This window comes from Schistocerca piceifrons, chromosome 7, assembly GCF_021461385.2.
Source record: "Schistocerca piceifrons isolate TAMUIC-IGC-003096 chromosome 7, iqSchPice1.1, whole genome shotgun sequence".
In the NCBI taxonomy this organism is placed as follows: Eukaryota; Metazoa; Arthropoda; class Insecta; order Orthoptera; family Acrididae; genus Schistocerca; species Schistocerca piceifrons.
This window is the reverse complement of record NC_060144.1, coordinates 511,510,610-511,524,136: the sequence shown is the minus strand read 5'-3', so window position 1 is coordinate 511,524,136 and position 13,527 is coordinate 511,510,610. Positions and strand designations below refer to the sequence as shown.

Below are 13,527 nucleotides of genomic sequence, written 5' to 3'. Positions count from 1 at the left end.
AAATTTTCGTCTCCCTTCACTACCTGAATAATTTCTTTTATCTCGTCGTACATTTCATCAATTTCTTCATCATCTGCAGAGCTAGTTGGCATATAAACTTGTACTACTGTAGTAGGCATGGGCTTCGTGTCTCTCTTGGCCACAATAATGCGTTCACAATGCTGTTTGTGGTAGCTTACCCGCACTCCTATTTTTTTTATTCATTATTAAACCTACTCCTGCATTACCCCTATTTGATTTTGTATTTATAACCCTGTATTCACCTGACCAAAAGTCTTGTTCCTCCTGCCACCAAACTTCACTAATTCCCACTACATCTAACTTTAACCTACCCATTTCCCTTTTTATATTTTCTAACCTACCTGCCCGGTTAAGGGATCTGACATTCCACGCTCCGATCCATAGAACGCCAGTTTTCTTTCTCCTGATAACAACATCCTCTTGAGTAGTCCCCGCCCGGAAATCCGAATGGGGGACTATTTTACCTCCGGAATATTTTATCCAAGAGGACGCCATCATCATTTAGCCATACGGTAAAGCTGCCTGCGCTCGGGAAAAATTACGGCTGTAGTTTCCCCTTGCTTTTAGATTGCACTGATATTGAAAAATGGAGTACTGATAGAAGATAAACAGCATCTACTTAAAATAACTAAAGTAGCAGCAGCTTCTTTCCAACACTAGTCAGTTAATTGTTAGTCTACCTTACTGAAGTGTACAGCAGTTGCTGCTTCTGGGACATGATGTACAAATGAAGTAAATACATCTTCACCTGCCATGATACACTTTCTCCAAATAAAAGATTCCAATAAAAATACTTCTTTGGTAAGAAAATATTCAGGTAGTGTTCCATCTAATTGGATGAGGTGGAGTGTGGAATGCTGTTTGTCATACAAATATTGAAAGTGTCTGGTTAACCCTCTGGTTCTGTGGGCTAACACTATGTTAGAAGTATATGGGGAATCTGTTGTTCCCTGGCTTTAGAAGCAGTATCAAACGTCTCCTCTTATGTCTAGATACAAATCTTCATTAAAGAGTTTGGTATATTCTTGGTTAGCGCAGGAAGCCCCACCGCACTCTGTCTTGAATGATTTGTGTTATGCATTACAAACTACAGTTATCACACAGAGAGGGGCAGTTCTGTACTTTTGAGTTGTTGAATGAAAACTCCTGTCTCACTCTCTCCTAATACTGTGAAAGGCAGTAAAATCACATACATGATGCACCATCATTTACATTATATCCCTACAGCTTGTTTGTTGGGACACCATTATTCAATTGCCAGATATTTGGGAAAAATTGTTGTTCCCTAATATACTTTTGATTAACTCCTATACATTTGCTGATGGTGTAAAGCTGTTGATAAATTTTGTGAAATGTATCCACACAGTTCTTTCCAAAAGGCTGCAAAGTTCTCTCTACTTGATCTACTCTTAAACACATGCATTGAGTGTCATTCTCCTATTACTGACTGCTGGACGTGATTTCCAATTCCACTGAGTCTGGTTTTCTTCTGGGCTGGCTGAAAGATAATGGTATTATGGCATCACCTAGTCCTGAGTGCTACTGTAGTGTTGGCTCCACAGTGTCCAGTTTACTCATCTGATCATCCCGTTACAATGGCCTTCTTTTGAGTAGGGTTGTCTCTGATAAGTGGAGCCAGAGGGTAAAGTAGCCAATGCAGTGTAAATGTTGTTCACTTTCCACTAAACAGTATCTGTGGGGGCTGGATAGTATAGGAAGAGATCCATAATGTGAAACAACTCGTGCAGATATTTGTCCAGAATGTAATATGCAAATGACCTTTTACAGTAACAGTCTCTCAATTGCTCTGTCCTTGGAGTGAATGGGGAAGGGTCTCATAGCACACAGTATCCACTGATGTCTTCTAAATAAAAGGAATTCAAAAGAGAATTGTTTCAGAAGCCCTTACATGTTTTACTGTCTACAGAACCTTGTGATGGAATATATACAGAGCATACTATAAATTGAAATGGCAGATGTACTGTGACCGCTAAAACTTTTAACTCTGTGGAAGCGATGAGCGCATAGTGGTATGTTTCTCTGGCAAACACAAATCACTATTAACTAACTTCGTAATTTTGTTTCCTCTTTTGCCCCTGTGTTTCACTGTTCTTTGGCTCTATGTTAACAGCATGACTCAACATCAACATGAAGTTCAACAAGTAATTCAGACACTTGAGTGAACGTAACCTTTCAGTGTATTTAGTAGTTCCAGCAATTCTCTTGAATGTCTCTTCTACATATTATTATGCAGTGGTATGCTCTGTTACTACTATTTACATTCAATGGCAGTCTGGAAGGATTGTTGGCCTGAAGTCTTTGTGTAGAGTAGTTATTACAAACCTCCAGTGGCCACACCCCTGACACTGGAAGTTGACTGAGAACATAATTGTTGGGAGCCATTCGGAACCTGTGATAAGTTAGAAATGAATGAAAAATTGATAGCTCCACATGGCTGAGTAAGCCTAATAAAGCTGGGGTGTGGCAAATACCCAAGAGATTAATGATGAATATCTGTGAAACTTCGCTCTGCAACAGTGACCACTGAGAAAGCGAGAATCATAACAGATGTTTAATAAAATGCAGATTTCATACGTTCAGGAATGTTAGGATATCTCACATTTATACTGTGCTTGTGAAGTGTTCAGAAGCTGTGGTAGTGATATTTAGCAAAACTTGTGTCAAAACTGGAAATCCATTAACGTTCTGTAGAAATATGCTGAGTGAATTAATGATCCTATGCTTTCAATCACTGTGCTGGTAATTGCTAAATAGAAAACAAATGTGCCTTCGTAAAAGTTTTTGAAAATCAACCCATTCTTAAGAAACCAACAAAAATGTTAGTTTCCCAACTGCAATGAACCATACGTGGCCCATGCAAATTTCACTTATACATTAATTACACCAATGCTATACAGTGTCTACAAAAATTAAATAAATGAGCATAAGAGTAAATTTTTCTGTGCTTACCTGAGGCAACTTTGCGTGATCACTGTAGGGACTTATAGCTACAGGTATACCAAGAACATGCTGCACTCTTCCGCCATAAAGGTGGTCTCCTAACACTGGACTCAACAAATATGCTGAGTAAATCCTAATAAAATGCCATTTTGTGCGTGATGTTTTGAATTCTACCAGGCTACAAAGAGATCCCTTTTCCAATGTGGAGTACTCTACAAATGTAGGAAAAATTTCCTGACGTTTCACGGACTTCTTTGACCATTTTGTCTCAAGAATCACCTGTAAATATTACACAATTATAATAAACAAATTTTAAAAAGGAGAGAACAAGAGTACAATAATGTTCTGTTAACTGTTATACAAATTACCTGTGATTCCTTTTGTCCAGGTCCTTTTTTCAATGTGATACCAATGTTCTCAGAGCCGGAATCAGGTTGGGGCTGCCCTACTACAACCAACCAATAGTTGTAGATCACTTTGTCCTGTACTTTGCCATAATTCATTGACTTCCTTACATTTTTAGCAACACTCTCATCTGCTGATAAAATGGTGATTCCACTAGCATACCTGCAAAAATGGTGAATAATTGTAAGAGCTATATATTAATGTGCCTTTCTTGACAGACATATTTTGTACCAAAATGGAAAATCTGTTGAATACCCAACAAACATATCAGTAACTTGGCAAAAAGACAACAAAAACACTGTAGATGCAAAGCCTCAGCCTGGTCATGGAACTGAACCAGAACCAAGACAAATATGTATGATGAAACAAATTGGAATAATACTACAAAGTTTTAGGAAATGGCGAGACAAAAAGAGAGAAATAAGTCCAATGATAGCATCAAACTTGTAGTGAACACGGAACCAAAACATAAAAGGGCAAAGAGAGGAATACTGGTATGGAACTGAGAGGAGAGCAGAAATAAAAAGTGAAAACTTGCAAACAGAGCAAGTACCAGCTGAGGAAGAGGAAAGATATTAAGCAGTAGGTAGATAGTAGGTGAAGCAGACAATAATTCAAGTCAACCTGGGAGCTGCTTAAAATAATGATACTGAGATTCCATCTTGTATGACTGTTGTTCCAAGTTCCCTGATCATTGCTTCTGAAATGCCAGCACACACAATGGCTTGGGTTTACTTCTCTACAGTAAAACTGATAGTGGTCATCTGTGCTTTTTACCTGAAAGACAAGGTTCCGGTACACCCAAAGATGATTTTATTCCAGTAACTTCCACAATTTTATCATACTTCTAGTGCACACACATTGTTTCTAGAGCAGTTCTTGCTTTTGTAATAAACTGCAGAATAACAACCTTGGAGCATCCATGAATCTACATATTTATTACGTTTGAATTGAGTGAGAGGAGGCCCTACCATCCTGATAAACAGCAGTGCAGAATTTGTCTGTACAAGGATAGATGACCTGTATGAAGTGCCTGTAAGATTCATTTGAGAGAAACCCCTGTCACATTCGCCGGAAGATATTGCAGTTGTCCCCAAAGTGTGGTTCAGAAGCAGCATACCTGAAAATGGATTTCCTACACTATTTCTTCTTGTAACATCAATACCCTATCATCACTGTGAGCCATTCACTAAACAGTAGTCACTATTGTCTGCAAGGTACATCAGTGTTGTCAGACGAGGATCTAGTGGACAGCATCCAGGCAACACTGCTTCAGATTAATTCCCAAGCCCCTCCACAGCATTACTAGTGACATAGGAACTGGGCCACCTATTTATTACCTGGCTGGATGAATAGTTGCCACCATCATATTGCAATCACCATTGTGTTATTTTGTATACTGATTAATTCTCAGTTGGCTGTTGATCACTGAATCAAATCAGAGTTTTTATGCATGGCCCTGCTCTTCGATTCGGTATTGATTGGGCCATGATGAACTATTGTGATGGGTCTGGTGCTGGGTGGTTATTTTTAGGGTTGGCCTGTGATATATGCAGTGCCAACTTACCCTGGACAAATCACAGGTTAATTCACTATCACAGGCTAATTCACTGTATCAGTCCACTTTGATTTACTTCATGGTGCTGAATAAAATTAGTATAAAGTGCGACTTTTTCTCCCTCATCCTTCACATTGCCTTTATCACTCAATGACAATCATTCCATGAAAACATTGATCGCTTACTTCATCAACATTTAAAACTACTTCTTGTATCCTGGGATGAGGGCTAATTTGCCAGAATCCTACATTCATCCATCAAATTAGTATTCTGTTGCCCATCCAACCTATACAGTATCCTGATCCATTCCATGCCACTCCTGCTCTTTGTCTGCTCACCATGAATTACTCCCCTGTATTCAATCGCCACTTGCTACTGCTGTCCAATCACACATACGAGTCGGAATCCAAAATTTTCAGGACTAGTGCTGCCATCTGGAAAGTAGGAATAGTAGATCTTTGCACCACTAGGTGGCGAGAGCTGCATATCTAATGAGTCAGTGTGCAGGTGGCATTCAGCTGAGAAGGCGTGTTGCGCGTCCACAGTGATTTCCGTATTACTCTGTGTTTGATGTGTGGTGATTTTACGATAGACCCGTGAACAGGACAGTGCGTGTGTATCAAATTCTGTGCGAATCTCGGGAAAAGTGCTACGGAGACCCTTGCAATAATTCAACAAGTGTTTGGGGGACAGAGTGTGAGCTATACGCGTGTGTTTGAGTGGCATGCTCGGTTCAGGGCTGACAGTACAGGCATCTAAGATGATGCTCACACTGGACGGCCCGTTAGCCACACAATGCCAGACATTGTTGCCAAACTTCAACAATTGGTTTGTGCGGATCGACGTCGAACCATTCAAGGCCTTGCGGATGAAGTGGGTATTGGTTATGCGACATATCAATGAATGTTGACTGATGAATTGGGCATGCGTAGCGTTGCCGCAAAATTTGTTCCAAGGATCTTGACTGCCTATTAGAAGGCACAGCATATTGAACTGTGCACGAACCTTCGTCAGACCGCATCTGATAATCCAACCTTCTTGTCACGGGTTATCACTGGCGACGAGAGCTGGATTTATGGTTATGACCCAGAGACAAAGCAACAATCGTCCCAGTGGAAGAGCCTGGGCTCTCCAAGACCTAAAAAAGCAAGACAGGTGAAGAGCATGATCATCATTTTCATTGATACCAAGGGAATTGTGCACAAGAATTCGTCCCACCCAACCAAATAGTGATTTCTGCCTACTACTGTGACATTTTGCGACAGCTCCATGAAAACATGCGGCGAAGACGGCCCGAACTTTAGCTTCAAGGGAACTGGTTGCTGCATCATGACAACATGCCCTGTCACACGTCCTTGCTCACCAGGAACATTTTGGCAAAAAACAACATGGTGGTTGTACCCCACCCACCGTACTCACCAGGTTTGGCACCTTGGGACTTCGCGCTATTCCCAAAACTGAAACTCAAGTTGAAAGGCAGTCGGTTCGACACTCTAAAGAGGATTCAAGAAGCATCGCTGGTGGTGATAAACACCCTCAAAGAACAGGACTTTCAGAAAACGTATGTCCAGTGGCAGAAGCGCTGGGACCGGTGTGTATGTGCGGATGGGAACTACTTCGAGGATGATGGTGACCACTAGTCTAAAGGTAAGGTTTTCAACAGATGGCAGCACCAGTCCCGAAAATTTTGGATAGCACCTCGTATTTCCTACTCAGTCACAGGCATGGCTGTATGTGAAAGCAGTCACATCATGTAGCAACTGTGTTATAATTATTGTGCAGTGTCTTATGTGGACAGGGCAAATGGCCATGCATCTGCATTAAATGCCACTGCCGAAACGTGACCAACCACAAACTCTAGCACCTGTTTGCTAAACATGCTGCACATCGCGAAATCAATAAATTCAAAAGCTGCCTGAATACTCAGGTCAACTGGCTCATACAATCCACTCCTGTAATCAACAACTGAGCATTCCAATGCCTGATAAAGTTTTGGAACTCTGTGGATGTCCAATCTCCAGCAAAATCACATCACAGCTCTGATTATGCTGAAAGATGTCTGACATTTCTGAGCATCATCTTTTATGTGCATCTTCAGTATGCACCCTACACACACACACACACACACACACACACACACACACACACACACACACACACACATTGTCTGAATCTTTTATAGCTTACACCTTCTCCAGAAATATACTGTATAAGTCAACAGATTAAATACAAGGCATGTCCAGAAAGTTGTCCTTTTTTGTTCTACTGCCACCACAGCACTAGTGTCACAATTCTTCTCTCTGGCTGATTGTCTTTCCATTGATGCCAATACAGCAGAATTATGTTGTGTTTACGTTTGTTTGTGATCATTTAAAATGTTTAACCTGTGAGCCCACAAGCCATGAAGTGCATTCTGTAATACAGTTTTTGAATACAAAGAATGGTAAGCCAGCTGAAATTCACTGTCAGCTTTTAGAGATTTATTGTGAAAATTTAATGACTGATAGAATGGTGAAAAAGTGGGTGAAACAGTTTAATGGCTCTGAGCACTATGGGACTTAATATCTGAGGTCATCAGTCAAACATTTTAATGATGGATGAGCCAATGTTCATGACGAAGCACAGAGCAGGCAGCCTTCTGTTGTCAATGATGATTCGGTTGGGAAACTAACTGAGGAAATTTGTGAAAACAGACACCTAACAATAGAATGCTTTGTGATAAGTTTACACAAATTTCAAAAACTCTTTTGCACCAGACTGTCACAAATCGCTTAAATTTTTGGAAATTGTGTTCTGAAAATGCTTATAGATGTCCACAAACATGAAGCGACTTGGCAGTGCTTTTACATTTCTTACCTAATACAGAAATGAGGGAGATGAATTCTTAAACAGAATTCTGACTGGTGATGAAACGGGTTTGTCGTGTCACTCCAGAACCAAAACAACATTTGGTGGAGTGGAGGCACAAAAACTTGCACTGTGTTGGGCCTGCTGAGTTCCTTCCCAGATGTGAAACAGTCAGTGCACTAAAAGCGTCAAACACAGAAAAGTTTAGCACACAATTCAAAACAAAAGACGTGGAATGCTCAGTCAAGGTATAACATTGATTCACGACAACGCACTTTCCCATTCTGCTGGTGTCACTCAAAACCTTATCCAAAAATTTGTTTGGGGGCAGTTCGATCACCTGCCGCACAGCCTCGATCTCAGATCTTCTAACTACCACTTGTTCTTGAACTTTAAGCACAACTTTGGAGGAAGACACTTTTACAGTGATGACAATGCAAAAAACTGTTCAGCAGTGGCTGTCTTCACTAGTGGCAGCTTTCCATGAACAGGACATAGAAAAGTATGTTTCTCGCTACGACAAATGTCTGAAAAATGATGGCAACTATGTAGAAAAGTAGTTTAAGAAATGCTCTTTCTTGTAAAAATAAATTTTGGTTTGAAAAAATGTTTTTATGAGTGTTTTCACCAAAAAGGTGCTTTCTTTCTTGACACGCCTCATGTGAAACAGAAAGAGTGCCAACACTTACATCTGCGGCAATGCATACTTCAGTTCTTGGTCTTATTGTACAGCCTTCACATACGACAAGAAGCAGTCTGTCAAAGAGAAAAGACAATAAGCTTTTCACAAAATCATAAGAAATGTTTTGGTACTTTTCTTTCACAGCTAGCATCAGAAGCAGGATATCTAAAGCTGTACCCTGTAAGCCACTGTACAGTGTGGGCAAAGAATATATTGTTGACTAGTATCACTTCCCACCTTCCTATACTATTGACAAATAGTATATGGGAAGAAAGACTGTTGGTATCCTGTTGTATGGCTGTTGAATCTCTAATTTTAGTTGTATGGTATTTATGTGAGATGTATGTTGCACAAGATAGTATAGTTCATGACCTATTTTGTAACACAGGTCTTAGAATTTTGTGACTAAGGATCTCCTTAATACCCAGTGTTGTTTTTGCATGTGACATGCTGACTACACAAATCCATGTGGAACTCTTCTTTCTCTTCAATTAATCTAACTTGGTAAAGGTATAAGACTAGTAAACAATATTCAAGAATCAGTGAAACGATATTTTTGTAAGTGGCCTTTTTTTGTATGAGTTAAATTTCCTCAGAATTTTTTCAATATTCTTTTAGTCAGTCGTATGCCTTCCCCAGAACTAAATTTATGTGACTGTTCAACCTTAAATCACTCCAGAGAGAAACTTTTACATACCTGAACATTTTAACTGTCACATATTTGATTAAAATCATGTGGTCAAACTAGATTGGGTCCTTTCACCTATTTGTGTACATTTTATTTATTTGTTGTTAGTCTACATATGATTAAATCGACAATTTTACATTTCAAGTTTACATCACATTTATTATTTTACTGTTTTATTGCTAGAAATTTACATAGTACTGTCTAACTGATGTGGTGCACTTGGACTGGTAAGAAACAGTATACTCACTGTGTTATACAACTCTGTAGTTTTCTGCATGCACTTTTAACGGTTTCAGGAACACAAATTATTGAATTTTTATTTCCTTCTTTGCTTAATTATTATAATAAGTGATGGGCGCACTCATGCCAGTGCAAAAATGTACCTAATGGTACATTTATGCTGCAGCCTCACAGCTGGTACCTCACTGCTCACAGCGAGCCTTGTTTCGTTTATGCTGCAGTCTCATTGCTGGTACACTGTTGGTCGTGCAGGCATCCCAGTCTTACCGGGAGCCTTTACTCTAAGGTCTTTCATATAACTAGTTGAGTGGTGTATTTGCTTTGTGTATGATGCAAAAATTATATTCTCTGCATTATCTGACGATAGGATTAGTAGTTTACTTATGCCAAAAATGTGGTTACGAAGAAGGAGAATAGGCACAGACACACAATTTGTATGAAGATCATCCACACTGCAAACACTTTTACCAGTTCCAAAAATAGCTCAAAATTTATCCAGAGTTCTTTTATCAACAGTTATGAATGTTGCAACAAATTTTCCACTTTTATTTTAAATGTTATCAAACCAGAATAGTTCAATAAATGAAGATTCGATTGAACATTATTAATTTAAATTCTGTGGAATGGTGATTCGTGGGCCTACTAACTTTGAGTTAATATTTTATAAGTCTTTACCCACGTCTACTTCACGTACTGCCACTTTTGAATTTTCTTACTGATCTTCTATAGGGTGGGGGTGGGGACAGTAAATTAGGTGAAAAGGAGAAACTCATTTTACAAAAACTATTACAGCTAATTTCATCCACCATGAAATGGTTGTCATAATCTGTATGTGCCTAGTCCCAGATATCATCGCACTCAAAAGTGGCCGAGGTAAGTGTATGTTTAAAGATCATCAATTGTGGTTCTCACTCTTAAAATTATCTCATAAGCTCAAAAAACCACATAACGGTTTGTATATGGTGATTGCATTGGTAGGATACTGGCAAAACACAGTTAGTTTTCAAAGGAGACTGTGAGGGGAGGGGGGGGAGGGGGAGGGTCATGCGATGACCCTCGAATACTGCTCAAGGATGTAGAGTCTATACCAAATAGGACTATCAGCAGACACTGAATATACAAAAGGAAGGGTGGTACCAATGGCCACATGTTTAATTGATCCACAAGAGAGCATAAGGATGGTGGGAGGGGAGATTACATCAGCTTGCAGATGCTTGAAGACCATTGCAAACTGCCTCTCAAAAGTCTACTTCCAATGTTCAATGTACCAGTATTAAGTGAGGAATCTAGGAATGTACTATAGCCTCTCTATGTATCACACCTGCTGTGATCACGAAGACAAGGTTAATCAAATTATGGCCTGCAACACCCATTTAAGAAGTCATTTTTCCCCCCATTCCATAAGCAAATGAAATGGGAAGAACTTTAATATGTGGTACAATGGGAAGCACCCTCTGCCATCAACTTCACAATGGTGAACCTAATCTAATCTAACTAGAGAAAGTCACTTTTTCCATCTACCCAGGAAAGAGGAGTTTAAAATGCAAAACAGTGTGTCATATCACAGACTTAAACTGTACAACAGGTTGCCACTGGATATAATACCAGCATCTTTGGCCAATGGCTTCAAAAACATTTGTTCAACAACAGTTATTACACTGTGAATAGATATATAAAACAGCCCTCAACAGCCAAATAAGCATCCATAAACTGCAATATGTAACTATATGTTCACATCATCTAAGTGGATTGTGACAAAAAGAACAGGATTACAGCTGCAAAAGTCACTACAGAAATGTACGTTGAAATTGCAAACCCTGTAAGCACCAAAACAATATGGAGTTTCATCAGCAGAGAATTGCAAGGTGAGCTGGAATTCCAAAACCATTCATCAGTGATGCAAATGCCCGCAAGAGGGAAACGTGGTACTAATAACATAAAACATAGACTATGGTGCAATGGATGTGTGGGAGGGTATGGGTGAGGAGGGTGGGATGGTCTTGTGGGTGCATTTTGTGCTGGTAATATATACTAACAGAACAGAGGAAATACCACATATCCCAACAAAACCCAGAGCATGCACATCCATGCCACGGCCTCTGGGCAACAGGTATAATCTGTGTTGATGACTATCATGATCAGATCTTCATGATAATGCAAATACTAGAAAAATGCAAAGAACTTGGGACTAATACACACCACCTCCTTATAGACTTAAGATCAGCCTACAAGAATACTGACAGAAGGAAGCTGTACATAGTAATGGTAAGTTAGAGATTCCTAATACATTGATTGCCTTAGAGAAAGCTACTATGGAAAACACAAGTTACAATCCAAAATATGTTATCAAGGGTTGTGGGCAAAAAAAAAAAAAAAAAAAAAAAAAAAAAATAAATAAATAAATAAATAAAGGGTTAGGGAAGGACGACATTCTCCTGCCTTGATGTGGGCATCAATACAAAGGGGACTATCCTGTAAAAATCAGTTCTGGTGCTGACATGTGCGAATGATACTGACAAAATTACAAGAATACCAAAAGCAATGAAAGAAGCCTTTACAAGTTTTGAGAGAGCTACTACAAAGATGCACCTACAGGTAAATGAAGGGAAAACTAAGTACATATCCTTAGTTAAAAAGGTTATCTGCATGAGCTCCAATCCATAGAAATTGGTTTGCATAAGCTTTGACAATGTGTGTAGTTTCACTTACTTTGGATCAGAAGTAAACTATAAGAACCATGTTAAACTATCTGAAATCTATAAATACTAAGACTATCTGCCAACAAGTGCTACCAAGGCCTCAGAAAACATCTGAAATCTAAGCTGCTGTTCAGGAAAACTACAGCTATGATGCATCAAGTTTTAGTAAGTTTGGTGCTAACATACGGTGCTGTAACATGGACCCTAACAAAATTTTTGAAAAGCAACTGGGCACATTTGAAAGAAAAATCACAAGACAAGTTCTTGAGCCAATGGAAGAAAATAGTGTCTGAAGGAGGACGGTCAACTATGAATTACATACTCTGTATAAGGAACCAGCACTGTCAGCTACATTAAGATTTAAAAGTCTGCAATGGGCACGACATATACTGAGAACAAGTGATAGAATGATTAAGAAGATATACAGCACAGTGCCTGAAGGAACCACAAGTGTGGGAAGTCCAAAGCCAAGGTGGAAGGAAGGTGTAGAGGACATACAGTAAACTGGAATTCAGAACTGGAGTTAAGCACTAAACAGGGAAGAATCCAGTAATCTTCAATAGAAGGCCACAGCTCACAACGGGCTGTTGCACCAATGACGACGATGTACCAATGGAAGAATGTCATTTGGTTGGATGAGTCTTGTGTCACACTGTTCCCAACTTCTGGCTCAGCTCATGTCCCAAGAGTGAAACTTGGTGGGGGTTCGTTGATGATATGGACAGTCATATCATGGTATTCAATGGCCCTATGTTTACTTTGCAAGGCCGCACCACTGCCGAGGATTATGTGACCAGGTTCATCCTGTGTGATCAGTTTCATTCCACAGTACAATGTTTGTTCTTCAATAGTGGTGATGTGTTCCAAGATGACAGGGCCCCTGTTCACACAGCTCGTATAATCCCGGACTGGTTTCGTGAGCACGAGGATGAAATGTCGCAACTCCCTTGGCCACTATAGTCACATCATTCAGTATTATTGAGCCTCTGTAGTATACTTTGGAGAGATGGGTGCATGATCGCTATCCAACTCCATCATTGTTACCTGAACTTATCACTATTTTCCAGGAATAATGGTATAAGACACCTTTGAAATCGATACAGGATATGTATTTATCCATTCTGAGGTAACTGGAAGCTGTTTTGAATGCCAACAGTTTTTCTGCACAGTGTTTGGCATGGTAACATGTCATATTTTTAGTGCTTCCATTTTTGTCCACTGACACTTTTTATGTGTTTGAAGTCAAGTCAGAACACTCAAATTCGATCTGTCACTCCAAGTATCGAGTGTTAATTTACCTTTAACGTAAGTTGGTTGCCGTTAATTATCTTCTTTATGTGGAGATCCTGCAAAGCAGTATCTCTGTAGAACCGTGTGTAGCCCAGGAAAGACTTCAACTCATCTCCTTTGCAGCTGTTATTCATGG

At 39.6% G+C, this 13,527-nt stretch overlaps 1 protein-coding gene across 1 annotated transcript in view; it reads right to left on the bottom strand.

The window, feature by feature from the left end:
- LOC124805038 (mitochondrial mRNA pseudouridine synthase Rpusd3-like) overlaps window positions 1-13,527 on the bottom strand; it is a 140,382-nt gene that overhangs the window by 52,383 nt on the left and 74,472 nt on the right. The window contains exons 3-4 of the mRNA XM_047265458.1: window positions 3,351-3,549; window positions 2,992-3,261 (exon numbers count right to left, since the gene is read on the bottom strand). Of these exons, the coding sequence (XP_047121414.1) occupies window positions 2,992-3,261; window positions 3,351-3,549 (469 nt within the window). The remainder of the gene's footprint in view (window positions 1-2,991; window positions 3,262-3,350; window positions 3,550-13,527) is intronic.